Genomic DNA, 23333 nt, shown 5'->3' on the forward strand with positions numbered 1-23333 from the left:
GCGGGGAGAGACAGGGAGACTGGTGCACGGCCTCCCGCCGGCAAGCAGCTTTGAGCTTCGGAGCCATCAATGAGCGGAGCACGGACACAAATGGAGTCGGAGAAGCTTCCTTTGCGGGGAACTCGTTTGTCGCGACTGATCCGGACTGCGGCGTGATGCGCCTAGCGCTTGTCCGCAGCCGCCACCTCTTGTCGCACTGGCTGCTCGATTGCGACGACGGCTGCCTGGCACACACTGGGACCGACTGTCGTCAGACGGCCGATCGTGCCAGGACCGCCAAAGATTGGACGCGTGCGTGGGCTGCTGGGGTCGGCGCACGTGGCCGACGTCGATGACGCGTTGCGGGTCGCGCGCCGGTCTTGCCTCCCGCCCTCACGTCGGCGAGCGCGGCGCGTCCATCTTCTCTGTCCCCCGTCTTCCGCCTCTTATGCTCTCGCTGCAATATCTCGCCCGTCGTTGTTCTGCCTGCACCCTGACCTCGCGCCTGCGCTTCTGAGCACGCGCCGGCTGGGCATCGGGGTGTGATGTGACTGGAGTTGAACTGTCTGACTTCCTAATCGAGACGAGTTGGGTGGAATTGCAAGTCCGACCTAGCCGAGCTGCGAAAAACATAAACCTCATCTAATCGCTCTCGGACCTCGCGGGCTGGGTAGAGGGGGTGAATACAAGCCAGACTACCAAGGGATTCTGTGATTCTTGACCTTGGACTCGTCCTATGGCTTGCACAAGTGCCCGATCTCGGAATTAAGTGTGACATGGGGGCTGCTACTCGTTGTAGTTCACCGTCTCTCACCGTTCAAGCTGGAGGAGGTGCAGAACATGTCCTTCTTTGGCTCTATATACTTTCTCAGGCTCTGGCTAGTCTACAACTATGGCTACGATTTTTCTACTTGTCCTGCACATGACCTTGCCAAGTGCTGCTCAGTGCGAAGCAACACGCGTGCTTAGGGTCAACAGAGGTAGTAGCCGACGGAAGCACAGGGACAAAGAGCATTGTATTCCATTAATTTGCGGTACTGCGGCAGAAAGCTCGGCCTTACGTTCCCTTGAAACTCGAGTTTGAGTGGATGACAAGTGGAGCTTGAGAGTATAGGATTGAAAAGAACAAGTCAGGCTTGTACTCGAGAACAACCAGTCAAGCTCAATACCTACGAGGCAAGCTCGAGACTGGCAAGTCGAGCTCAAGAGGGGCCAGTCAAGCTCGGGACGGACAACCCAAGCTCAAGCACAAGACAGGAATCGGACACTGAGCCAGGGGATGTGATGAAACTGGTACGTGATAGAAGCAAGGTTGAGATGTGAAGGAAGTGCCGGAGGGTAAGCGAGGGAAGCACCAGATGATAAGCAAGGGAAGCACGGAACAGCAGTGGAAGAAGCATGGCGAGCAAAGCAATCATTCAGGGTCTTTGGTCAAGGGCGGAGTTGGAAGGCCGACTCGAGGCTGGTCTCACGGAGCAGGGATATTCAGACAAGTCAGGGCCTCGAGAAGCGAGTTGAGGTGCTCGAGCTCACTCAAAGATGAGCAAGGTACAAGGGTGCTCAGCTCGTCTATTTACTCGAGATCACCCCAAAGGCACGGAGCTCATCAAGCCACACCATGCTCGCCAGAAGGATATCTATTGCTATGTTTGTACACAGGGTACATGAGCATGGCAAGAGGTGTGCTACAGATGCAGGAGAGGGTCAGCAAAGGGTGGGAGAGTCAATGACAAGGCAACAAGCAAGGAGAAGGAGAGGGAGTGCATGAGAGCGAGATGCTGAGGAGGAGGATGATACAGAGGAGGCGGAGGTATCGACGGAAGCAAGAGCATGGTACGAGAGCAAGGATGAAGCCTGTGAAGCGAGTCAGTGAGTGTTCGAGAACGAGAGCGCATGACACGCACCGTGCGAGACTGTGGAGCGGACCGCAAGCAATACTCATGCCAAAAGGATGGTGTGCACACGGAGGTTGAGACGAGCAATGGACTGCTCTGGAAGTTGGACTCGGAAGCCTTGAGCGGAACGAGATTGATCTTGAAGAGGCCTGGCGTGGAATGCGGTGATGAGGCGGGTGATACAGAGGAGGAGGGGGTATTGGAAGGGAGAGTTCGAAGGTCGAAGGTGAAGGGCATCATCGCGTGAGACGGTAGCGGCACTCGTCCGAGATTTACGCCGGAGGCAAGGGAGAGAGGAAGTGGGTAAACTTGAGGAGAGAAGGGTATGGAAGTACGGAAGTAACGAGAGAGAAGCCCGGTCTATTCGAGCGGCGAACGTGGCCGTCAGGGTCAGACGAAAGTAGGAAGTTGCCGAACAGGAAGGCGGAGGTAACATCTCTGCAGATCACCCCGTCTCATCCTCGGAGTGTGTGCAAATCGTAAGCTCATTGTGCTCGCTGTCGGAGACAGTACACAAGGTATACAGAGGGCGTGAGTCAATACAGTTGCAATGCGTCGGCTGAGCTCAAGAGAAAGCATATACTGTACTCGAGTCGGGGGAATAATGGTGATAATTTATATTGAACGAGAGCGCGCTACCAATAGCAGAAATTGCATTCAAGAGCGTCGCCGATCGCGACGATGCCGCGAGAAGACAATAGACGCGGCGGGAGGTGACGCGGGGGACGATGGTGATGGTCGGGGACAACAAGCGCCCAACGATCAAGCGCCCGCTTGACCGGCGCGGAAACCGGTCCGGCCCCTCCGATCGCCCTTGCCTCCTGCGTCCATCTCGATTTATGGCCATCGCCTGGGTCCCCCGTCGTTCCAGCGCCGACAACAGCTTCGAAATTCTCAGAAACACCCATCCTCGGCGGACGACGCGTCGAGCGCAACGGGGACGCGTCAAAACGCGGCATGAGCTGAGAAGACGCGCGGCGGTTTCCCCCAGTCTACGGCACCTGCCCCCCATTATGACCCAGTGCTATGAACGTGCAGAAGAGTATAAGAGTGAGTATATATATCATTTGAACAGCCGCGCTTGCAGCAGAGAGACGTCCGCAAAAGACCTGGCTTGTCGGGTATCCGCGGGGGAAGTACCGCACACGATGCCGAGCCCTCAATATCGACATGATCTGAACCCGATCCCCCACCCGCAAAATCGCAGAAGCGGACCAGTACACGATATTGCACATGTCTCCACCCTCACAACTGACATCCCCCACACGACACGAACAGCAAGACGTCGGTTAGGCCAAATCCTTCATGTGGCGTCGTTTTTCGGTGAGCGTGTACATACCTGCATCGACTTTTGCTGATGAAATCTACTCATTCCCATACTCTACAATTGATATTCTCGTCACTCAAGACGCGTTAGGGACTTCGGTAATGCTCAGTTCGTGTTAGACTTCATCCCCTCCTCGACACCCACCACCCTCGCGCACCCCGCATCGTCCCTTTGACCACATGACAAGTACTCTCATCCCTTCCGGGTACCTCCTGGAGTATACGTACGATGCGAGGCTGCGCGCCGAGTCCCGCACCGCCGCGTCATCCCGCATATACTCAACACGCACAATCTACTCATTCCTCATTGTTCCCTATTTTCGTCGCGCTCCCAGTCCCCGAGAGCCGAGGTACCAGGCGCCCAAGTACCCCATCAAACTGATGGAAGTTTGATGTACGGCCTCGAGGGCCGCGCCGCTGTCGTGGTACTCGGGCGGCTATCCTCCCCTTGGCGAGCAGAACGCATCTCCCGCTAACCCCTGCGCGGAACACCCCCCACATCAAGTCGACAGGGTCAGAAACACGTGTCGCGCCGCGATTTGGGATCTGGGATGCGGAAGTGGCCGGCAGACGCGCCGGCGGCGCGCTGCTTTGCGTGCAGCTCAAAGCCTGCCAAATGGAGATCCAGCGTGATCGCGCAAAGTTCGACTTTTCCCTCTTTTTCCTGCCATGGTCCCGCAACTGGCCGGTCTCGTCACGTCACACATGGCTCTAGGTACGCGTCTCTTGACTGTTTCTCGCTCTCACGACCCGGCGCTCTCGCTGAAAACAATACAGAACGACTTGGACATGCACCGGCACAACTCGAGGGAAAGAGCGCCCCGCCCCGCGACCCTCTCTCCTGCGGCTCCACGGGCGGCTTCCGCTAGCCGACGGGGTACGTTTCAACATATCTCGCTCAGGAGCTGGCTGACATTCGCGCAGGGATAGGCGGAAGATTGTGCGCGCGCGAAGCGCGCTTATTCCCCCAATCTTCCACTTTTTCCTGGGCGCCCCGCGGCCCAAGCCCTCCGTCGTCTTCTCGGAGTGATGGCGGACTTGGTCTGGAAGTTTGGACGGGGTCCGCTTGGTAGGTATAGCCGTTGAGCGCGGTATAAGAGCCGGCGGGTCTGAGCCTTTGAACCATCATTCCCCTCATCTCCCTTTCTTTCCTACCTCTTCTCTCCTCCACCCCCTTCGTCTTCTTCAAGCATGGTGAGTGATGACTAGTTCTCGCTCTCGACCTCATTTTGATTTTCTCAATTGCAGGTTTACCCTCGCATCGTATGTAAGGGATTCTGATTTACTGACGGTGATCAGTCCTTTACTGACCGCCCTTCAGTGATTAGCCTACAACTACTCTATAATCCTAGTATCGGTAAGCGCTTCAGTTAGTAGCTGACTGGTCACTGATTGCTTTCTAGGACGCTCTTCGTACGGCCACCATGCAATCTCGACGACGCTCGATCATCGTCTTCGCCGCGACGACCTCGTCGCCTCGCGAGTGCGCTAGGTGCGTGCGGATCTCACTTTTTCCCTCTAGATGCTGACACGTTCGACAGCGCTGGCCGCGCTCATCGTCGCGGACACTCGACGAGCCCAACCCACACAACCTTCCTGAGATCCCGCCGACCCCTCTACCCTTTCCTCGCCGCACAAGGCGACGTCGACGCTGTAGCCGACGCGCTGAGGCGGCGGTCGCCTCGCTTCCCATGACACGTGCCCCCGCGATATCCTGGACGGCGAAACCAGGTCGCGCCCCTTCCCCACTACCGGCGTGCTCGGTCGCTTGCACCGCCATCTCCACGCCTCGCTTGTATACGACGACATGCTTGATCACGAAGACGACACGCAAGCGCCTCCCGCCAACACGGTGAGCCCGCCCTCGTCCCTATTCCCCGTGCAGTACTGTGACCGATGACTCGCCTCCGGATCCCTCACAGGCGCTGCGGGGCTGGCCTTGTCGACAGACGCGTCAACGTCGGCGCAGTGGCGTGAGAGTGCCGAGTACGCTGTCAAAGTAAGCTCTCTGATCATTGCCCACCGCACGCAACAGCTGATGCGTACCTATAGATTGTACTGAACGATCTCGGCAGACGCTCCTTCCCTCCCACCACCATGTCCCCGTCGCCCTGCTGCGGTACGACGTGTCGCTCGTCGTTCACCGCCGTCGTCGTCGTGCCGTGTTTGCGCCCTACACGCGACTCTCCAGCTCGGGGAACCAGGGGACCCAGCACGGCCGCGACGTCGTGGGCGGAGAGTCAAGACCATGCTCGTCTGCGCTGCAGGCAAGGTTGATGACAAACATCGCCGGTGAGTCCGTTCGTCGGGTCGATATTCATCGTGCTAACCCCGTATTCAGTCATTATCTACGATTTCCAGTCTGCCGGGGACACGCGACCGCCCCTTCCATGAGCCTCTCGACGATCGTGTGGTACTCTAGCCCCCTGCGAACCCCCCGCAAGGGGCATTTCACCGTGAGTCGATATTTTTTCTGTCATTGCTATGACCTTAGCACCGTGCTGACCACGTTCTCAACGTTGTCTTCGAAATCTCCAATGCGAAGATACCCGTCCCGGCATCCTTCACGCCACAAGACATGCGTAGCCGCGTTACACCGAGTCGGAATGAGGGTACGTTGTGCCCCATCTACCTATTTACCCGGGTTCCACGCTGCTATGATTACAAAATGGGCCTACTGACTGCATTTTCAGTTCATTCTCTATGACCCCGAGCCGCCGGAGGCACGCGCGCAGTACCCTCGGGCGTGGGCCGCGAAAGTGAAGGCCCCCTTTACCCTTAAGACCCCTTCGTGCAGGTACCGCCGCTTTTACACATAGCATGAGGCGCATCCCGGTGAGTTATACGCATTCCCTACATCCGGCTTGCCCCGCGTCTCGCGCTCCCGCTGAATGGAAATGCTGAACCGTATTTTCTAGATATTTCCCGCTGACCCTGAGCCGCCGGAGGCACGCGCGCGCTCCTTCTGTCGATTGAAGCGAAGGTGGAGGCCCCCTCCACCCTTACCCCACCTTCGCTCGAACCCTGCTGCTCCACTTGATAGCTAGAGGGCGAATGCAGGTGAGTCTTGGTGCTAAATACGACCCCCTCACGCTCCCCCCTCACCTGTCTCTCGAGATGCTAAATCCTCGTTTTCAGGCTTTTCGGCAGATCCCGACACTTGGAGGTGCGCGCGGGCTCTGTCGACGGCGTGAGCAAAGAGGGTGGATCCCCCACCCCCTCCACGGTCCTCGCGCGAGGTCGGAGAGGGGGTGTTATAGACCCCTCCGTAGAAAGGAAAAGGTGAGTCGCCTCGTCCAACTCGAAAACGACATGCTTACCTTTCGTTTAGGTAGTTTGCCGCTACCCCCAAACCGCCGGAGGCATGCGCGCGCACCCTCGGTGAAGGACGCGACAGGGGTGGGGTACCCCTTTCCCCCCAACAGCATACCCGCGCGACTGCAGGGATGGGTGGCGCAAGCCCTTTCGCTCGGAATATGGTAAGTCTTCGCGTTCAAATTGTTAAGGAAATGCTGATGTCGTCGTTTAGGCAAATTTCGCTGGCCTGAAACCGCCCGAGGCATGCGCGCGCACCTTCGGTGAAGGATGCGGAAGGGGTGGGGCATCCCTTACCCCCGTAGCATGCTACCTGCACTCGGGGAGGGGTGCTGCAAGCCCTTTCGGGCAGAAAGGGCTTATGACTTGGTGAGTCGTCTCGCCACTCTCTCGAACAACGTACTGAACTCTTTGTCTAGGCAGTTGTCGCTGACCTCGAACCGCCGGAGGCACGCATGCGCGCCCTCGGTGACAAACGCGGAAGGGGTGGGGTACCCCTCGCCCCCTCACGGCACGCCTGCGCGAGGTCGCGGAGGGGCGGGCGAGCGCCCTCGTCGATGTGGGGACCACTTTGCTGACCCCTCGACGTGGTTACGCCACGGAACGAAGGCTTTGCGCGTCTTAACACGCAAAGGAGAAGCTGTACACCTAGGTACGTCCATCCTGGAATTTCGCTACTTTGTTTTGACTGATGAGCGGTACCCTGACAGAGCGAATCGTACCAATGCCCCAGCCTTCAAGGGTCTCGAGACCGTCGTTGTCGGCAAGAAGGACGTCCATCCGGCACCATCCCCCCTCCCCTGGTCGCCGACTCGACTTTTCTGACGCTGGAACGATGAGAAAGGGATCCCGGACCGCAAGATACGTCTCGCGCGACACGGTGGATGGATACGGAAGGCGCGCGACGATGTGGAGAGGCCGCAGCAGTCGCTTATGCGGCGGGAGGGATGCGCGGTGGGGTCTCCGCGCCACCCCCTCCACTCTCGTCTCGGCCGCTACCGCTGCGGGGAGTTCTCCGGAAGCTGGGGAAAGTGTCGGCGAGCTCGCCGTGTTCTTCTCTGGGCTGCGGCGAGGGCGGCAGATGCGCGGGGGGAAGGGTCGACGTCGGCGAAGGGTGTATGAGGGGAGGTGGAGAGGACGCGTCGTGAAGGGGACGGTACATGGCCGTTCGCGTTGTGGCTTACGCGATGGACTGGGGAGGGAGCGAAGGGAGAGGGGGAGGGAGAGGTGCTGGAGAGGGCACGGGGGAACTTATGAGGGGTGCACGCATCCCGCAGGCGAAGCGGGGGAAAGCTTTGGTTTCGAAGGGAAGGGTAGGAGGGGAGGAGGGGGATGCCCTCCCCTCGTCGTAGGTATCCTACCCTACGAGTACGGTGTACGTAGACAGCTAATGAGATCCATTTCGCCCCCTTTCTACCTTCGCGCGAGCGAGCCGTGTCGACTTGAGTCGTGTGGCACCATTGCCACAATTCCTGACTTGGCCGAAATGCGCCCCTCCCCCCTACCCGTCTCTGCGCTCTCTCCTATCCTTTCCCGTCGCTCACAACACTCCTCCTTCGTTCTACTCCATCCTCCCTTCTTGGAATGCATCCCTTCGAGCTTACCTCCCCCTTCTCTTCCCCCTTCTCTCTCCCCCTCCCCTCTTCCCCCTCCCCCTCACTGCGCTTCTCCCCCTCCCTATCATTTCTCCTTCGTCTTATTCAACCCATCTCGTCCTTTACTTCCTGCATTACTGCCTCGAGCTCCCCCCTTCCCTCCTTCCTCCCCTTTCCCCCTCCTCCTCGTTATCCCCCTTCACCTCGTTCTCGCCCCCTTCCTCCTCTCCTCCTAGTCTCCTCCTGCACGTTGACCTTTTCTACACACGAACGCTCGTGTCGCGCGACGTCTCCTCCCTCCCTTCGACATCCCCCCTCAACTCCTCGTCCCCTTCTCACCCTCGTCCCCTTCTCGCCCCCTTCTCACCCCTCCCGCGGCCGCCGCGTCGCCATTTCTCACTTCGTTAAGCAGCAAATAACATTCTATTGCCCTACTTACTACACGCGAGGTACTACCACGCACGACGCGCGCTGCCGTGCCTCCCCTCCCTCTCCCTTCACGTCGTGCTCCCCCTCCCCCCACGTCGCGCTCCCCCCTTGCACGTCGCGCTCCCCCCTTGCACGACGCGCTCCCGCGCGCGTCGCGCGCCCCCGCGGCAGCCCCGCCCTGTCCCCGCCCTCGCGCGCACTCGCCCCTGGGAGCGGGGCATCGGCGAAGCGAGATTGAGGGGGGCCGGGGGCGGAGGCGGAGGACGAATTGGTGTGGATGGAATCAGACAATGGGCGCGGTTCAATCAGTGAGAGGAGCGGCAACGGGGGGCGGGCATGCTTACAGGATGATTGGACGACGGTGAGCTCGCAGTTGCGCAGCGCGGTAAACTGGAGGATTGTTAGTGGGAAGCGAAGGTGCCATCGGCGGGAAACTTACGCCGACTACTATCTCAACCCTGCCGGTGATATGAGCGTGGGGGCGTTTGAGAATAAATGCAGAACGCACATGTTTCCCTACAATCAGTAGTGTTAGTGAATGAGCGATCAGCAGTAGGTTGGGCGCGCACCATGGTGGCATGCAAGAGCCCGGCGTTCGCGCCACCAATTCGGCGGGATACTTGGGTGATGGCGAGATCGTGGAGCTGGGGATGACGATAAGCGGCTTGGATGGCTGGAAAGGTTCTGGGGTGCGTACTCTGACCAGGGGAATGAGGGCGAGGATGGATGCTGTTCCATGTTAGTGGGGTTGCTGCGCAGACACGAGGCGACGCACTGGCGAAGACCAAGGCATGAGATTCGGGGAGGAGGACGCTGACGGTCCACTGCAGGAGGTGAGTGGGGATATCTGAGTCGCGCGGGCACACGCACGGCTATGGGTACAATAAATAGCAACAAGTTCAACCCTGCGATGGTGGCGTGAGTGGGTTGACGATGAGCAAGGACATTCAGACGCACAAGAGCCGAGGACGAGCAGCCGCCAGCCAGCGAAGGCTTCGTGGAACGTCTCTGTCCACGTCCGATAACGTCTGTCTGCGGCTGCGCCGGGCGCCTCGCGGTGGAACGGGAGGGCGGAGGCGCGCGCGCGGCTGCCACGGTTCGCGACGAGGCTGGCGCGCGAGTCTGTGGTGAAGGTGGAGAGATTCGTGTCTACGCGTTCTATCGAGTTTGAGTACGCCAGATCGCCCGCGTTGGGGACTGAGCGGGAGCGGTTGTGTGCGTGCATAGGTGTGAGAGGGTGCCGGCGTGCGGCGCGAGTGGTTATGAAGTCGTCGCCGTTAGAGGGAGTGAGCGCCAGCGCAGGGAGCAGTGATGGTGGGTAGAGTAAAGGAGCGTCCAGGGATCGGATGGCGGGGAGAGACAGGGAGACTGGTGCACGGCCTCCCGCCGGCAAGCAGCTTTGAGCTTCGGAGCCATCAATGAGCGGAGCACGGACACAAATGGAGTCGGAGAAGCTTCCTTTGCGGGGAACTCGTTTGTCGCGACTGATCCGGACTGCGGCGTGATGCGCCTACCGCTCGCCCGCAGCCGCCACCTCTTGTCTTCCTCGCGCACGTTCGGACAACCGCAGCGTCGATTGTATCTTGCTCGCTTGACGATGGTCTATCCCAGGTCTATCCATCCCGTCACCGTACGCCTAGCGCCACGCCAACGTCGTCTTGGAGCACGGCTGTACGACCCTTGAATCGGGCTCGCCGACGTCGGCGGCGGCGCTAAAGTTAATAACGTATGTCCATGACACGTGTTAGATACGAGTTGATAATTGCTACTTGCATGAGAGCCCGAAAGGCTATGTTATAAGCTGTAAAACTCCCCCAACGGACGGGGCAGCTCGCCCAAGGGTATGATGGGAGACGAAAGCAAAGCCGCACACGCGGCGCCTCGTCGAGAACTGAACTGTGACCACCGTGACAAGTGGTCGGCAACTCCCGCGCCTGGCTGCCCCATCGCCCGAAGCATTGGGCGACGCACCACGACCAGATACTGCCGAGGCGCTTTGATATTGTAATTGACCTTGCTCATGAACACCAGAGCCCCCCATCCCTCCTTGCTGTAGACTGCCCGAGTACTACTTGTGGGTCCATGTGTGGGCTGCCTCCATCACGTGGGGCGTTCGCGCATATCTATATTCCACTCCCTCCGAGTGAGGACAGACCAAAGGAGCATTTGGCTGAATGGGAAATACGGCCAATATATCACTCACTCCGGCCTCGAGGAGTTTTATGCCGGAATCTAAACGCGGCGGACGACGCTCGGTGAGCTTGGCCCGACTTGGCCGACTGCGCGCGCTCCATGAATCCCCCAATTCTCTCAGCTCAAGAATCGCTCAGGGAATCTCCCTGGAAGGCGCCGAGGGACGTCCACATAATCAGACCTTCTCAAGTATCTCGCGTGCCGGCTCAAAGTCGACATTGATTGAAAACGGTGACACGATACGAAATATACCAGTTGTCCAGTCCCACTAGCTCACAGCAATGCATACAAACGCTGTGATTGAGGGCACCGACCGAGCAAGGAGCGCCTACTGTATATATGCACGAAAGCCGAATAAAGAACATTGACAAGGCGCTCTCGGAATTTGCCTTCGCGACGCGACATGCACGTGATCGGACATGAATCGGCAAATGCCGGGCACCATTTGGTGCGGCCCCCTCTCCTGCTTGCGTCGAGCGCGCTCGTAGCAGTTGTTCGACAAGGCCGACGATAGTCGCACAGAACTCCTCACATACGAGTGCGTAGTCCGGTTCGACAGTCAGCAATCGTGCGTCTTTGTAACCATATGTCATACGCCATCCGAGCCACAACGTTCTCGCGACCTTCCACGGCGATTCAAAGCCAGACACATACCCTCCCCTCTCGTAAACCGCACACCTCCCAAGTCGTACGAGCAATACAGTGAATCCACCACTTTCCAGAGAAGCACTTTACCGAGAGATGTGGCTCAACGGACTGAACGACACGGTAGTTCAACCGCGGTTGCGCTACCGCGCGCCACGTTGATGTCCGATTGATCAAGGCAGCACCCGTCCCAGTACCTTCCGCAACCTGCCAATTATAAGACGCACGCCCTCACACCGCCAGAACTATATTCCCCGCCCCTTCACCTTTACCATCATCTTCCATACTCGAAAATGAGCTTCTGCAAGGACTGCGTCCGTGGTGAGTGGCTCGCACAGATCGGCGCCGATCGCGGCTGATAGGCGCCAGGTGTTCGCTGGGAGGGCACGCCCACTGGCAAGATCGAGAAGATCAACGGCGTCGATGTGTACGTCGCGACGCCGGAGGTGGACTACCCGAAGGACAAGGTGCTCCTGCTGCTCACAGACATCTACGGCGTCCCGCTGGTCAACAACCAGGTGCGTACGTTGCGTGCGAGGGCGTATGCATCAAGCTTACGTGCCCGCCTTAGCTTCTCGCCGATGACTACGCGGCCAACGGCTTCAAGACGGTCATCCCGGACTACCTGAACGGCGATGCTGCGCCCCCGGATGCGTTGACGCCCACGGTGCGTGCTGGTCGGGCTCAGCGAATGACATAGACTCATGCGACGCGCAGAGCGACTGGAACATTCAGGCGTGGTTCCCCAACCACGGCGCCGACAAGACGCGCCCGACCCTTGACAAGGTCATCGCCGGCCTCAAGGAGCAGGGCGTCACCACCTTCGGCGCCGTCGGCTACTGCTTCGGCGGTGCGCACCCATCCCGTCCACTATCCCGCCCTCCTTCTAACATCCTACCCTCCCCACAGCCCGCTACGTCTTCGACCTCGCCTTCGACGGCGTCATCAAGTCCGCCGCCGTCGCGCACCCGTCGCTCCTCCAGGTCCCCGCCGACATCGAGCGGTACGCGAAGACGAGCGTGCCGCTGCTCATCGAGAGCTGCGAGGTCGACTCGCAGTTCCCGCCGGAGCTGCAGGCGAAGACGGACGCAATTCTGGGCGATGGCAAGTTCGCGCCGGGCTACAAGCGCAACTACTGGGCTGGCTGCCACCACGGGTTTGCAGTGCGTGGTGACCAGAGCAACCCCGCCATCAAGGCGGGCAAGGAAGGCGCGTTCAAGAACATGGTCGAATGGACGGCGAAGCATCTGTAGATTGGGCGATGAAGAAGTGAAGATGTAATATATGTATTCAACGAAGCCTGCATGCGTACATGGTAACCGGAAGACAGAAAGATATCTGAAGGAGCGCAGCGTTATGGCGAGCAGGAGGCACCCTGCTCTTCGCAATTGTCGGTCGCAAGTGTGATCATCAAGGGTCGCGGTGTTGTCAGCAGCGATCTGAATGAACCACTCGACCAGTAGCTGCGTATGCGAGAGTGCATCGAGAGTGCGTGAAGCGAGCATCGACAGATCGGACCGAGGCGGCGGCGTAGGGTATAGCAGGGGTAGGCTTTCTGCAGTGCGACAAGATGACGCCGCAAACTGCGAGACACCGACGACATCCCTGTATCTTCGGTCGAGCATGACTGAGCCCTCTTCATGAGGTCGACTGCGAACAAGCGGGGAGATGAAGTAGAGCATAGGGACCCATAGCCGCCTACACGAGCAGAGGTGAGCGCGTCAAAACGCCAGTTTCGCTTGTGACATTCCAAAATGGACTCGTGGTCGTATTCACCGCAGATGAGAGCAGGAGCCAAGGATCATTTTGCGTCAAATGCGGGGAATGCTACGGGCTCGACGCAGTCCAGGCCGCCCATTGGAGGCGATCGGGAGGAGCCGGTGTGACGTGACCCCTAGCGCATCCCGCTTTTTCGCACGCCTTTTCCTCTCCAAACCGCGACTTCCGCGCGCTTCCTCCCAAAGCACCATGCTCCGCGCCGTCTCCGCCGTCCGCCCCGCTGCCCGCGCCAGCGCGCGCGCCGTCCGCGCGCTCTCCACCACCGCCCGCGTCGCCTCCCACGGCCACGAAGCGCCCAAGCTCTACGGCCCCGGAGGCAAGCCCGGCGAGATCCCCAGCAACTGGGAGCAGGCGACCGGTCTTGAGCGTCTCGAGCTGCTCGGTGACCTGCAGGGCATCAAGGTCTTCGACGACAGCCCGCTCGACTCGAGCCGCATTGGCACGAAGAAGGACCCGATCCGCGTCCCCTCTTTCGTGCGTGATTGGCGTTAGGCGTGCGGGGAAGCTGGCTGACTCGCGATAATGCATGCAGGACCATGACCGTGTCATCGGCTGCACTGGCTCCCCGGCCGACTCCCATCACGTTCTCTGGTTCCACGTGCGCGAGGGCAAGCAGACGCGCTGCACTGAGTGTGGCTCCGGTGCGTGGGCTTGTCGACCTCGGCGTGCTTAAACTGACGATTTCTTTCTAGTCTACGAGCTCGACCTCATCTCCGAGGACCGTGCCATGATCTCTCTCGAGCCCCCTGCGGCAAAGAAGCTCTCCGCCGACGCAGAGAACTAGATGTTCTATTCCTAATGATATTCATTTTTCCTCTGCCAATCAAGAATCATTCGGAAGCATGCTTCGTGGCTCCCTTGTGCCTTTGGGTCTGCGTTTGTCCAGCGCTTCCAAGCAAGCATATTGTAAGAGCGGATTCGGTCGCCTGGAAGGTCAACGAGATTTTCATCCGAATCACAATGCATGGCATGCACTGCCTAACTTCGTCAAGCTTGCAGAAAGCCTTCCCAGCTCCCGGTCCCCTGACAATCCCTCCCTTACGGTTCGACTGTCTTGCCAATCCACAGTCCTCAAGCGCCTACATCACGTCCAAACTTCCACGACCGAAGGCGCTCAGCCTTACAGGCATGCTTGACTCGTCCGCCATGTCACGAAGACGGAGACAATCTCATCTGCACAATCTCTAGCTACAGTGGGCTGCAGCATGCAACGAGTTCCCAGCGAGCGGTCCGCTCGCGTGTCCGCCAACGCATACGAACGGCAACATGATGGCAGCGGGGATCGCGACGCCTATGGCAAGGTAGCTACGGCTTCGGATCGTGACCATTCGTGGTTCATTCCTGCAGTAGGCGACGACAGGACCGACTTGGGCTGACTGTACGCTTGGTAAAGACGAGACCTTCATCTTGAAAGAAGTCGAAGCCGATATATGCTCACTCACGTTTGAAGCGTGCCCCCGGTGACTGACTGAAGGCGTAAGGGCGAGGACGATGAAGAGGCGCCATTGTGGTAAATGCTGTCGATTCGAGGACGCTGGGAGGGACGAGACTGGGACGTTTTGTATGTGGATGGGCGATGCGTTTTATCATGATGGAGCTGTTATCGCAGTATACTGGCGCGGGGAGCGAAGGCAGAAAGAGACTCATGGAGTTGCTGACAATAACTTAGCAGATGATGGGCGCTGAAGGCCACTCGACGGGCGCCTAACGGAACCCAGTCGACTAGGCGCTCAATGCCTTTACAGGATTTCCGGAGAAGACGGTCCATGTGCCACTGCTTCGGCCTTCGCACGTCCCACGGGAAGCTCGTACGAGAGTGAATGTCGTGTCTGTTGAGGACGTATCGCTCCCCTTCTCATTCAACAGAAGACAGCTGGTCACCGACTCGTGGTTCGTGTCGAATTCATGGCGCTTCTCTTACCTTTTGCCTCATGCATACGTGTGCATGAGTATAACGAGGTTCGCAGTACCCTATGATTTGTGTCAAGCTGTTGCTCACCCTACAATGCTCTAGATGGGTCCGTATTTGGCTTTTCACGTGTATGGACAAACAAAAGTCCCGTGACCACGGTTTGACTTTCAGTCTGAACCCAAGTCTGTCGTTTCAAGCCAACCCCGTCCCCGAAGCGGCTAACCTGTGCTCGCTCGGTCCGATTATGCACACCTTATATGCATTCCGTATCTTCGCCGTGCTTGGGACTCTCCGCGACCCAGCGGATCTGGGATGTATACGCGATTTGGTTGATCTCCCACCAAGCACTCCCATGCGGGACGGCTTGCGGCTTACTGCCGTGGTCTACGTCGCGTCCGAGCGGTCCGTCGGGGTCAATTACTCCGTAAGCACACAATACACACCATTTCGCAAGCGCTGTGTCTGCCGTTCCCGCGCAAAGCATATCGAGGATGCCCATGATCGTGTGCGGTGGGCAAATTCGTCAACTAAGAGAAACCTTGAATAAGAGAAGGTCGTAGGCATCTAACCACGAGTACGGCGATGAAGATGCTGTTGAGGCTCTACCGGACTTGGCTGATGTCGAACGTGGGGTCGCCAAGTACCGAACATGGGTCAGACAAGTACCACACCAGTTCGTAAATGCATCTTCGCCCCGGTTCAATGCCTCTCAGTCGGCATACTATAGTCCCGAGTATCTATGGAACTTCAAGTGTATGCTGTAGCTAATGATAGCAAATCGACCGCGCGACGCAGCTGCATGGGCCGACGCATCACGGTGACTACTTGCGAGAACAAACGACGAGGAACTGCAGACGGGTTCTTCGGGACTGCATAAATCATCTGCAGAAACATAGATCATTCCGTGTTGCTAGCGAAGTTCGAAGATAAGTAGGATAGTATGGACGGGTACTCCACAAATATATACATAAATAAGTAATAAAGTCTGCATAAGACTGCGAGTCCCCTCCGACCCGCGTCAGCGGTTACTGTGAACTCTATCCCCTTCGTGGTGAGTAGGTGCCGATACATGGATAGCCACGGCGAGAAAAAGCAGAAAAGATGGACCGGGTAAAATGATACATAGATGTGACGGTGCAAGCAGCGGGAGTATAGAGCGAAGTCGAAGGGAAGGTAAGTGCTTTGCACAGTATATACAAGGTGCAAGGGGCGAGTAAAGGAGTGAAAAAGCTCTATGGTAGGCGAAGACAAGATGGGGTAGTGATACAGATGACGGACAGGAACAAGAATGCATAGCAGGGTGGTATATGCGATCGATAGCGAGGACTGTACATCGGCGGTCGATTGTCACAGTGGTGCGGGCGGCTAGACGGTAAGGCGGCGAAGGCGGCGCAGGGCACGAATGCGAGCAAAGATTGCGGTGCGAGAAGGCGTGTGCGCGTTGGCGGGTAAATTACCAAGTCACGCTGACGGTATGGGGGCATAATGCAGCAGCCAGATAGTCGGCGAGCGTACCCGCATAGATCAGTGCTCCCAGCCAGACACCGCTGTTGTAGAACTGAACGGATTGACTTAGTCGAAGTCAAAAGATTGTGATCGAGACAAGGACGTACCACTTTGCCGCATGACTTCGGGTCATCCACATCGACAGAGGTAGTCAGATGCAGTAGATATGCTATGCCACCTGCGACGCTTATAGCGTAGTAGAGCACCCCCTGCTCGTTGGCAACGCCTGCTAGCGCGAGGGATGCCGCAAAGCTCCCCGCGAGCACTGCGAGAACGGGCCGGATATTTCCGCCGAATAGCAGTGCTGTCGACATCACGCCCACTTGCGCATCGTCCTTCTTGTCCTGGCATGCGTAAATTGTATCTATTCCGGGGAGTCAGAGCCCGAAGTCAACGGAAGAAGACGGTGGAGGGAACACGCTTGGCGATGGGAAGCAGGGGGCCAAGAAGGGCGATGGAAGCGATAGAAGTTGATGCTGTACTAACCATACCACATTGTCCACCTACATCGGGACGTTAGAGAGGAGCGAGGTGATGAGAATGAGGAAGACGTACGACCAGGTGCCTGCCGCGAGGATGAAGGCGCTAGCCGAGACTGTTTGCGAGTAAGCCGTCCACGCCATCGGGATGCCAACGTTCATCGCGAGGCCTGCGGAAGGAAGAGTGAGCGCCTGTGCGAGCGGACCTTTTGTGGAGGTTCATACCTAGCCATGCCTGAGGCCAATATGTCACGCGCTTCATGAGGGGGTAGATACCCGGGTAGATGAAAGTAGCGATGAGGCCGTAGTCCCATCTGTACAGCTTCAGAAACTGAGGGAGGACGGAGCGCGTGTCAACATACGTCGGCTTGTTCATGGGCCAGAGGGCGACTAGGAGAATTGCGAGGTTGGCTGCTAGCAACGCGAAGGCGGCTTGTACGGACATCCGGCCGCTCGCAAGAGGCCGCGTCTTCGTGCGCTCTGCAGAAGGTCAGTTGGAAAGCACGTTCGAGATCGGACGCTCCCTGACGCACCAACATGTTTGTCTATGTCGCGATCGACAATGTCGTTCCAAATAACTCCCGCCGCTGTGGCTTATTCAGTCGATCTGCTCCCGCTGATCACTACCGCGACGTACTGAAGAGATGTTAGAGGGGGTTGACGAGGTACGTCAAGATACGCACCTTCGTAGCAAGAACGAGGCAATCAGCCCGTAAAGGATAGACATAGCATAGGCTGCAACGGAGATCTCGAGGCGGCGTGCCACCATCGACATTGCCCAAGCTAGCGATCGAAGGTTGTGAGCGAGCGGTCCATCTCCAAGGAGCGCGGCACTCACCAAAGGGCCAGAAAATGAGAAGAGTGCCTGCATACTTGCGCACTCGGGTAAGGTCAAGCTGGGCGTATGTGAGGGACGCGTCGGACATAACGGCCCGAGAGTGCGCACCACGGCGTCAACGAAAGGGCCGTTCATAGTGGAAGGGAAACACGAAGGGGAAGGGAAAGACGCTGGAGAGAAGGAGGGGAGGGTATTTGAATGAGGTGCCGGGCGGCGATCAAGCGACACAGGTGAGCAGAGAAGAGCGCAGGATGGGACTGCGGGAGGCGCGCGCGTGCGAGGCGATGCGCGTGCGTCTCCAGCGAGATACAGTTGTTGTGATGTCGTTTCGTCCACATCTTCCACGCGGGCGCCCGCGTTGCAAAGTCGAACCAGCGCGCTTCTAATTTCGCTACGGTCATGCTGAAGATGCCTGTTGCCACTGAGGCGGAAGGTAGATTTTGCCGTAGATCCCGGTCTCACCAAGGGCCCTTCGAACTCTACCCATTTCCATTGACACTGTCGCGGCGGCTCGCTGCATGTTTCGTTCCCAAAACCAGCGCAACATCAGGCAAGCTGCATAGCTTTTCTTACAAACCTGTCAGCCTTGCAGGACAGCTTCCTGTGACTGCCCTCGCTGTCATAAAATAGGTCAGGGTATCTGTCAGCCTGAGTCCTTACCCCCTGCTCATCGTGCTACTCGCAGCCTCCCTTCAAGCAAGCTCTTGAACTAGCCACCATGCAACCCGCTGCGACTACTGTACGACAGCGTGTTGCCCGTCTGCCTTTGGATGTTATCATTGTCGGTGCAGGCATCGGCGGCCTCGCGGCGGCAAGCACGATTAGGGCTGCTGGTCATCGCGTGCATATCCTGGAGGCTGCCTCTGAGCTGCGCGAAGCGGGGGCTGGGATGCAGCTCGCACCTAATGCAACTCGCATCCTCCAGCGCTGGGGGCTCAGTGACCAGTTACAACAGGTCGGCGTCGAGCCTCAAGCGCTAGTCTTCCGGCGATGTGAGTCATCCGTATATCATCTCCAGTGGGACGAGCCAGCTCACAATGCAAGATGCAAACGGAGAAACCGTTGGTCGCACGGAGTGGAGGAATTCAATGAGGGAGCGGTATGCGGCGCCGTACTATCACGTTCATGTTCGTATCGGTGATGCTGGACCTCGACGCTTGGCTAACGGACTTAAACGTAGCGTCAAGACCTCCACCGTATTTTGCATGGTAGGGCGACCGGGTCCGGCGTCACGTTGTCAACCAACAGCGCCGTGAGCGCCGTCACGCCTGCTTCCGCGTCCGTCGACGGCAAACCCAAAGTGGTTCTGGCGAACGGTGACACCATCTCCGCTGACATTGTCGTCGGCGCGGACGGGATCCGTTCCCTTGTGCGGTCGTATGTGACCGGGCAGTCAGACCGGGCAGTACCCACCGGCGACGCTGCGTACCGTGCCGTCATTGACACGGACGCGATGCGCCGCACGACCGATCGGGAACTCATCGACCTCATCGACCGGCGAGAAACGACGGTTTGGATGGGCCCGCAGAAGCACCTCGTAGGGTATAATGTGGTGGGTTACTTGTTCCTTGGCATCAGGCTTGTGAGGCTGATGCTGAGTCCAGTCGGCACAACGCCGCTATAACCTCGTCCTGATCCATCCAGATCAAGGCTATAGTGAATCGTGGACCACTCCGGGCGACGTGAGGCGGCTGAGAGCAGAGTACCAGGGGTGGGAACCCAGGTATGTGTTGCGCGGCCGACATTGCCTGCGATCCAATGCCCAGTCATTCTATGTTCTGAATCTGACTGGCGAATGCGCAGAGTCCAGAAGCTCTTGGAGCTGATCAAGGACGCTTGGGTCTGGCGACTGAACCTTCGAGATCCCATTCCAACATGGGTGGACTCGGATGCCCATGTTACGCTCCTTGGTGATGCGAGGGGACCCATGCTACCGTACATGGCCCAAGGCGGGGTAATGGCGGTAAGGAGTCATCCTCCTGTCCGTTCGTCATCAGGCGCTGACATGTTTTGCCCCAGATTGAAGACGCAGCCGTACTTGGCCGTCTGCTTTCCCATGTTGCGCACGCCGAAGACATTCCTCGTCTCTTGCGAGGGTATCAACAAATTCGTCAAGGCCGCGTCTCGAAGGTTCAGCTGGCGTCGAGCGCTAATAGGACGTTGTTCCACATTCCCGACGGCCCTGCCCAGGAGGCACGAGACGCGAAAATGAGGGAGGCTTGGAAGGCAGCCACCAAGGCCGAGCAGGGCGCCCAACAGAATGGGGGCAAGGCCGACCATCAACATCTAGAGCGAGACGCAGAACGAGGCCGTATTGACGAGATACTCAAGCACGATGCGGACGCAGAAGCAGATGGCTGGCTTGCGGCGAACGGATTCGATTAGCCCGATGGCCGACCCAAGCAGGGAGCTTCTGGTGGCAACTGAGGTGGTATATCAGAGCTAGAAGGCGATAATTGTGAGCGAGGTCTGCTAGCTGATTGACACTACGGCGCATCGTGCTTCAAGCGTATTGCCGTGCTAATCTGCGTGCTCCTCTGACGAGGGCGGAAGCAAAGATAGGTTTGACGCGCTCGAACGTGTCCCCGACATCGCGCGCCGTGCAGATCCTTTGATGGTGGCGGCGGAGGAAGAGATTTGTCGAGGGCTTTGGGTGCGCCCGTCCAATGAACCGTGCGTCGGCAGGCCACGCGTTACGGATCATCGACCGTCGGACTTTGCCGCGCTCTGGGTCCTCTGCCCCGTTCGTCCTCCCTTGTTACCTTTCTAGTCGGCGAGAGTACCACCAACATCGACGCACGTCCGCATTGGTGCTCAAAAGCCGTCTGGACCTCAAGAACTCGATTCGTATGAAGGGTGCTTCTGACTGTCTGAGGGTGCAGTAGCATCATGCGATGCTCGAGGAACGAGATCACAGCGCGTGCTCGCGAAGATGTGTTTCCCCTCCGCGCTCGAGGACCGTTCTTGGTGGAGTCCTCGCCACAACCATACGTTTGGCTCGTACACCGGTCCACTTTGCGTTACAGGTGGTCGGAACTGCGCTATCCATTGTTTCAATGAGGCGCTGATAGCCGCAATGTGATTTATCGTGCGCGACCGCCCCCACGGCGTCATGCTCATGCTGATGTTTTTGATGCGGTGGGACGCTGGGCGGGTCGCTTAAATGGCCTACACTGATATCGTTCTCTTCGAGGTTGGTCTTCCCTTCCCATCACCCGTTCCCCCTTTCCTCTTTTCCCCCTCGCGTCGGTTCTACAAGCGCCATGGCCGCCAACCCCGTTGAGCTCCCTTTGGGCATGCTGCTCATTGGCTTGATCATATCTTCTGCGTGAGTGCCCATCGATCTTTGAATCGGTCCGCTGCTAACCTGCCTCCGATCAGTCTATATGGTCTTGTAGTATGTGGATGTCTTTGCAACAAAAGCCATTGGCTGACCTTGCTGTAGTTTTTACAGGGCTACATATACTTCCGCAGCTATCCGGGCGACGCTACCTGGCTAAAGGTCACAGTGAGTAATCTCTCGAAGGGTTCTCGATTTCTCCGCGCTGACAGGCTCCTAGGTGGTCACCATCCTGTTCGTGCAGAAATCTCAGCGCCGTTATTCTCCCTGCTGACTCGCTCCAAGCCTCATGGACACCGTCGCGACCGCCCTCTCAGGACGCGGGGTGTACAATTACCTCGTCACGAACTATGGCCATCCCGAAGCGATCGGTGCAATCGATCCGTACGTCTCGCTTGTTATAATTGAGAGAACCACCTAACATGCGCGCACCACAGGGCACTTGAGGTACTGTGACTCGCCAAGGCTTGCTTCTCATCTGCTAACATCTACCTCGGTCCTCAGGTCGAGAGTCTCCTGACCGTGAGTCGCGTGTGGCGCTCGATTGAAGCCAGTCGCTAACGAGCCTCCCTTTCGCTTAGGTCTTCGTGACTTTCATCACCCAGGTGTACGTTTTCTCGAATATCGATACTGGCGCCTATGCTAACTCCGCGCCATAGATTCTATGGGCATAGCATCAGCAAATGTTTGTATTTGCGAAACGGCTGAGCGACCCCTGCTGACTTTTTGGTACAGTGGCCGGCCAGCGGCGCTACGTGGCCTGGATCATTGTGAGCTTTTCTCGCAGGCGGTCATCGTGTGTATCTTGAACTAACTAAACAGTACTTCATCGGCTTTGTCTCGCTTGGTACGAAAACATAACCCGCTGCTCGGCCGCGTACTGACCCCGGCGACAGCATTCGGTGTCGCCGCGTGCGTGAACAATTTCGTCTCCGTCCACTTCGCAGGCTTGAGCATGACGAACGCGAAGGTTTGTCCTTGGCCCCTTCGTGCCGTTCCTGTCCCCTTTGTTCCGCTCCTACCACCTTCCATGCGATCGTGTTACCTTGGTGCCTTTGCTAAAGTTCCCTCATCCAGATCATCTCCGGGTTCGCGCTCGGCGGGAACGCGGTGTGCGACTTCGCCATCACGCTCGCGCTGTGCCTGCTCTTCACCGGGAGCAAGACGGGCTTCAAGCCGTGCGTGGACCGCCACACGTGCTTCTTCGACTCTGCTGACGCGCCAGCAGGACGGACAGCATCCTCGACCGGCTCCTCGTCTTCACGATCAACCGCGGGGCGATCGCCTTGTGAGTGGCGCTCGGTTGCGAACCGCGCGGGGATGCGCGCGTGCGTGGCTAGTCGATGTGCTGACGGCGGCTGCAGGGTCGTCCAGATCTTCAACTTCGCGCTGTACATGTGGAACCCGGCGAACCTCGTCTGGGCGCCATTCCACTTCTGCCTGAGCAAGAGTGCGCTGGCGGTCTTTTTCCGTTTCTTTTACCCCTGCTAATCGCATATCCCGCCAGTCTACTCGATCTCCCTCATCGCTACGTGCGTGCATCCCGTGGCTTGCCCGAAGCCGAGCCCGTGTCCTGACTTCGCACAGCCTGAACCAGCGTGACAAGTACCGCCAGTCCACGTTCACGGACGTGACCTCGAGCGCGAGCTTCCGGACCTCCTCGCAGGCCAACTCGACGTTCGTGAGCCAGCGGCAGAGAGGGTCGGGCGGGATTGTACGTCTGGGATATATGATTTTTTGCCCTTGACACGACCACTAACTTGCCTTCCCGATACTAGCCCCTCAAGCTGAAGGTGTATACGGAGACGACGACGGAGACGTTGAAAGAGTCCGTTTCGAGCCCTGAGCCGTGGAAGGTGGCACATGCAGTCTAGGGTGGTGCATGCGGTCTAGGGTTATGCGATTTGCGGCTGAGTGACGATTTAACCTTATATTTTGACACTTGTAGCTTTGTACTTGTATGACTTGCGCAGTTCGGCCTCGTATGTAGTTCCTAGTGGCTACCCTCATTTATTTTGCTATTTATGCTTGGCAATGGAACTGCTACGAGAGATGTGCTGTGGTGTTTTCGAAGCACGGAGGCTGTACGACGAATTGCCGTG

The 23333-nt window shown here is 58.0% G+C and overlaps 12 protein-coding genes across 12 annotated transcripts; 8 read left to right on the plus strand and 4 right to left on the minus strand.

Moving 5' to 3' along the window:
• Positions 1-244: 244 nt before the first annotated feature.
• SCHCODRAFT_02625397 (uncharacterized protein) lies at positions 245-855 on the plus strand. The gene has a single exon (XM_050345294.1). It carries the CDS (start codon positions 332-334, stop codon positions 494-496), a length of 165 nt encoding a protein of 54 aa, XP_050199949.1. The 5' UTR covers positions 245-331; the 3' UTR covers positions 497-855.
• Positions 856-1683: 828 nt separating this feature from the next.
• SCHCODRAFT_01171357 (uncharacterized protein) lies at positions 1684-2114 on the minus strand (the record flags this gene model as incomplete). The annotated part of the gene is made up of 2 exons (XM_003031842.2): positions 1684-1833; positions 1884-2114. The coding sequence occupies 2 exons, from the start codon at positions 2112-2114 to the stop codon at positions 1684-1686; spliced, it is 381 nt and encodes a 126-aa protein (XP_003031888.1).
• A 555-nt stretch (positions 2115-2669) lies between these two features.
• SCHCODRAFT_02284278 (uncharacterized protein) lies at positions 2670-3536 on the plus strand. Its single transcript, XM_050342276.1, has 2 exons — positions 2670-3197; positions 3283-3536. The coding sequence occupies exons 1-2, from the start codon at positions 2714-2716 to the stop codon at positions 3318-3320; spliced, it is 522 nt and encodes a 173-aa protein (XP_050199950.1). The 5' UTR covers positions 2670-2713; the 3' UTR covers positions 3321-3536.
• A 1088-nt stretch (positions 3537-4624) lies between these two features.
• Positions 4625-6019, plus strand: SCHCODRAFT_0235044 (uncharacterized protein; the record flags this gene model as incomplete). Its single annotated transcript, XM_003032287.2, has 5 exons — positions 4625-4692; positions 4932-5052; positions 5276-5492; positions 5562-5656; positions 5894-6019. The coding sequence occupies 5 exons, from the start codon at positions 4625-4627 to the stop codon at positions 6017-6019; spliced, it is 627 nt and encodes a 208-aa protein (XP_003032333.2).
• A 344-nt stretch (positions 6020-6363) lies between these two features.
• SCHCODRAFT_02501715 (uncharacterized protein) lies at positions 6364-6888 on the plus strand (the record flags this gene model as incomplete). Its single annotated transcript, XM_050343115.1, has 3 exons — positions 6364-6468; positions 6536-6679; positions 6730-6888. Coding segments are annotated over 3 exons (408 nt in total), but the record flags the coding sequence as incomplete, so codon positions are not given.
• A 558-nt stretch (positions 6889-7446) lies between these two features.
• SCHCODRAFT_02502688 (uncharacterized protein) lies at positions 7447-7677 on the minus strand (the record flags this gene model as incomplete). Its single annotated transcript, XM_003031841.2, has 1 exon — positions 7447-7677. One exon carries the CDS (start codon positions 7675-7677, stop codon positions 7447-7449), a length of 231 nt encoding a protein of 76 aa, XP_003031887.1.
• Positions 7678-8879: 1202 nt separating this feature from the next.
• SCHCODRAFT_02504265 (uncharacterized protein) lies at positions 8880-9764 on the minus strand (the record flags this gene model as incomplete). Its single annotated transcript, XM_050343153.1, has 7 exons — positions 8880-8997; positions 9048-9055; positions 9109-9183; positions 9237-9268; positions 9315-9363; positions 9410-9444; positions 9497-9764. 7 exons carry the CDS (start codon positions 9762-9764, stop codon positions 8880-8882), a joined length of 585 nt encoding a protein of 194 aa, XP_050199952.1.
• A 1471-nt stretch (positions 9765-11235) lies between these two features.
• On the plus strand, positions 11236-12815 carry SCHCODRAFT_02625405 (alpha/beta-hydrolase). The gene is made up of 5 exons (XM_003032286.2): positions 11236-11698; positions 11747-11895; positions 11949-12044; positions 12095-12227; positions 12287-12815. Exons 1-5 carry the CDS (start codon positions 11671-11673, stop codon positions 12628-12630), a joined length of 750 nt encoding a protein of 249 aa, XP_003032332.1. The 5' UTR covers positions 11236-11670; the 3' UTR covers positions 12631-12815.
• A 477-nt stretch (positions 12816-13292) lies between these two features.
• On the plus strand, positions 13293-14013 carry SCHCODRAFT_02625409 (COX5B-domain-containing protein). Its single transcript, XM_003032285.2, has 3 exons — positions 13293-13630; positions 13689-13797; positions 13849-14013. Exons 1-3 carry the CDS (start codon positions 13346-13348, stop codon positions 13938-13940), a joined length of 486 nt encoding a protein of 161 aa, XP_003032331.1. The 5' UTR covers positions 13293-13345; the 3' UTR covers positions 13941-14013.
• Positions 14014-16521: 2508 nt separating this feature from the next.
• SCHCODRAFT_02667661 (UbiA-domain-containing protein) lies at positions 16522-18229 on the minus strand (the record flags this gene model as incomplete). The annotated part of the gene is made up of 10 exons (XM_050346582.1): positions 16522-16626; positions 16682-16938; positions 17061-17077; positions 17130-17223; positions 17279-17367; positions 17416-17533; positions 17573-17577; positions 17737-17836; positions 17892-17949; positions 18041-18229. The coding sequence occupies 10 exons, from the start codon at positions 18227-18229 to the stop codon at positions 16522-16524; spliced, it is 1032 nt and encodes a 343-aa protein (XP_050199953.1).
• Positions 18230-18936: 707 nt separating this feature from the next.
• On the plus strand, positions 18937-20488 carry SCHCODRAFT_02625416 (FAD/NAD(P)-binding domain-containing protein). Its single transcript, XM_003032284.2, has 5 exons — positions 18937-19018; positions 19072-19443; positions 19496-19614; positions 19695-19854; positions 19911-20488. Exons 1-5 carry the CDS (start codon positions 18980-18982, stop codon positions 20274-20276), a joined length of 1056 nt encoding a protein of 351 aa, XP_003032330.2. The 5' UTR covers positions 18937-18979; the 3' UTR covers positions 20277-20488.
• A 352-nt stretch (positions 20489-20840) lies between these two features.
• Positions 20841-23296, plus strand: SCHCODRAFT_02625423 (uncharacterized protein). The gene is made up of 17 exons (XM_050345295.1): positions 20841-21219; positions 21273-21288; positions 21337-21399; positions 21452-21465; positions 21517-21615; positions 21669-21678; positions 21736-21753; positions 21813-21838; positions 21891-21916; positions 21967-22001; positions 22054-22078; positions 22128-22201; positions 22309-22409; positions 22460-22519; positions 22596-22681; positions 22739-22763; positions 22819-23296. Exons 1-17 carry the CDS (start codon positions 21155-21157, stop codon positions 22976-22978), a joined length of 903 nt encoding a protein of 300 aa, XP_050199954.1. The 5' UTR covers positions 20841-21154; the 3' UTR covers positions 22979-23296.
• Positions 23297-23333: the final 37 nt, after the last annotated feature.

This window comes from Schizophyllum commune (assembly GCF_000143185.2).
Source record: "Schizophyllum commune H4-8 unplaced genomic scaffold SCHCOscaffold_6, whole genome shotgun sequence".
NCBI classification, from domain to species: domain Eukaryota; kingdom Fungi; phylum Basidiomycota; class Agaricomycetes; order Agaricales; family Schizophyllaceae; genus Schizophyllum; species Schizophyllum commune.

What these genes read in the sequence shown, in the direction of transcription:
- SCHCODRAFT_02625397 (XM_050345294.1), top strand. Translation starts at nt 332, where the DNA reads ATGACGCGTTGCGGGTCGCGCGCCGGTCTTGCCTCCCGCCCTCACGTC.
- SCHCODRAFT_02284278 (XM_050342276.1), top strand. Translation starts at nt 2,714, where the DNA reads ATGGCCATCGCCTGGGTCCCCCGTCGTTCCAGCGCCGACAACAGCTTC. An exon ending in TCATGTGGCGTCGTTTTTCG is followed by an intron (nt 3,198 to 3,282) that starts GTGAGCGTGTAC and finishes TCGTCACTCAAG; the next exon opens with ACGCGTTAGGGACTTCGGTA.
- SCHCODRAFT_02625405 (XM_003032286.2), top strand. Translation starts at nt 11,671, where the DNA reads ATGAGCTTCTGCAAGGACTGCGTCCGTG. An exon ending in CTGCAAGGACTGCGTCCGTG is followed by an intron (nt 11,699 to 11,746) that starts GTGAGTGGCTCG and finishes GATAGGCGCCAG; the next exon opens with GTGTTCGCTGGGAGGGCACG. An exon ending in TCCCGCTGGTCAACAACCAG is followed by an intron (nt 11,896 to 11,948) that starts GTGCGTACGTTG and finishes TGCCCGCCTTAG; the next exon opens with CTTCTCGCCGATGACTACGC.
- SCHCODRAFT_02625409 (XM_003032285.2), top strand. Translation starts at nt 13,346, where the DNA reads ATGCTCCGCGCCGTCTCCGCCGTCCGCCCCGCTGCCCGCGCCAGCGCG. An exon ending in CGATCCGCGTCCCCTCTTTC is followed by an intron (nt 13,631 to 13,688) that starts GTGCGTGATTGG and finishes TAATGCATGCAG; the next exon opens with GACCATGACCGTGTCATCGG. An exon ending in CTGCACTGAGTGTGGCTCCG is followed by an intron (nt 13,798 to 13,848) that starts GTGCGTGGGCTT and finishes ATTTCTTTCTAG; the next exon opens with TCTACGAGCTCGACCTCATC.
- SCHCODRAFT_02625416 (XM_003032284.2), top strand. Translation starts at nt 18,980, where the DNA reads ATGAGGGAGCGGTATGCGGCGCCGTACTATCACGTTCAT. An exon ending in CGCCGTACTATCACGTTCAT is followed by an intron (nt 19,019 to 19,071) that starts GTTCGTATCGGT and finishes ACTTAAACGTAG; the next exon opens with CGTCAAGACCTCCACCGTAT. An exon ending in TACCAGGGGTGGGAACCCAG is followed by an intron (nt 19,615 to 19,694) that starts GTATGTGTTGCG and finishes GCGAATGCGCAG; the next exon opens with AGTCCAGAAGCTCTTGGAGC.
- SCHCODRAFT_02625423 (XM_050345295.1), top strand. Translation starts at nt 21,155, where the DNA reads ATGGCCGCCAACCCCGTTGAGCTCCCTTTGGGCATGCTGCTCATTGGC. An exon ending in CATCGGCTTTGTCTCGCTTG is followed by an intron (nt 22,079 to 22,127) that starts GTACGAAAACAT and finishes CCCCGGCGACAG; the next exon opens with CATTCGGTGTCGCCGCGTGC. An exon ending in TGAGCATGACGAACGCGAAG is followed by an intron (nt 22,202 to 22,308) that starts GTTTGTCCTTGG and finishes TCCCTCATCCAG; the next exon opens with ATCATCTCCGGGTTCGCGCT.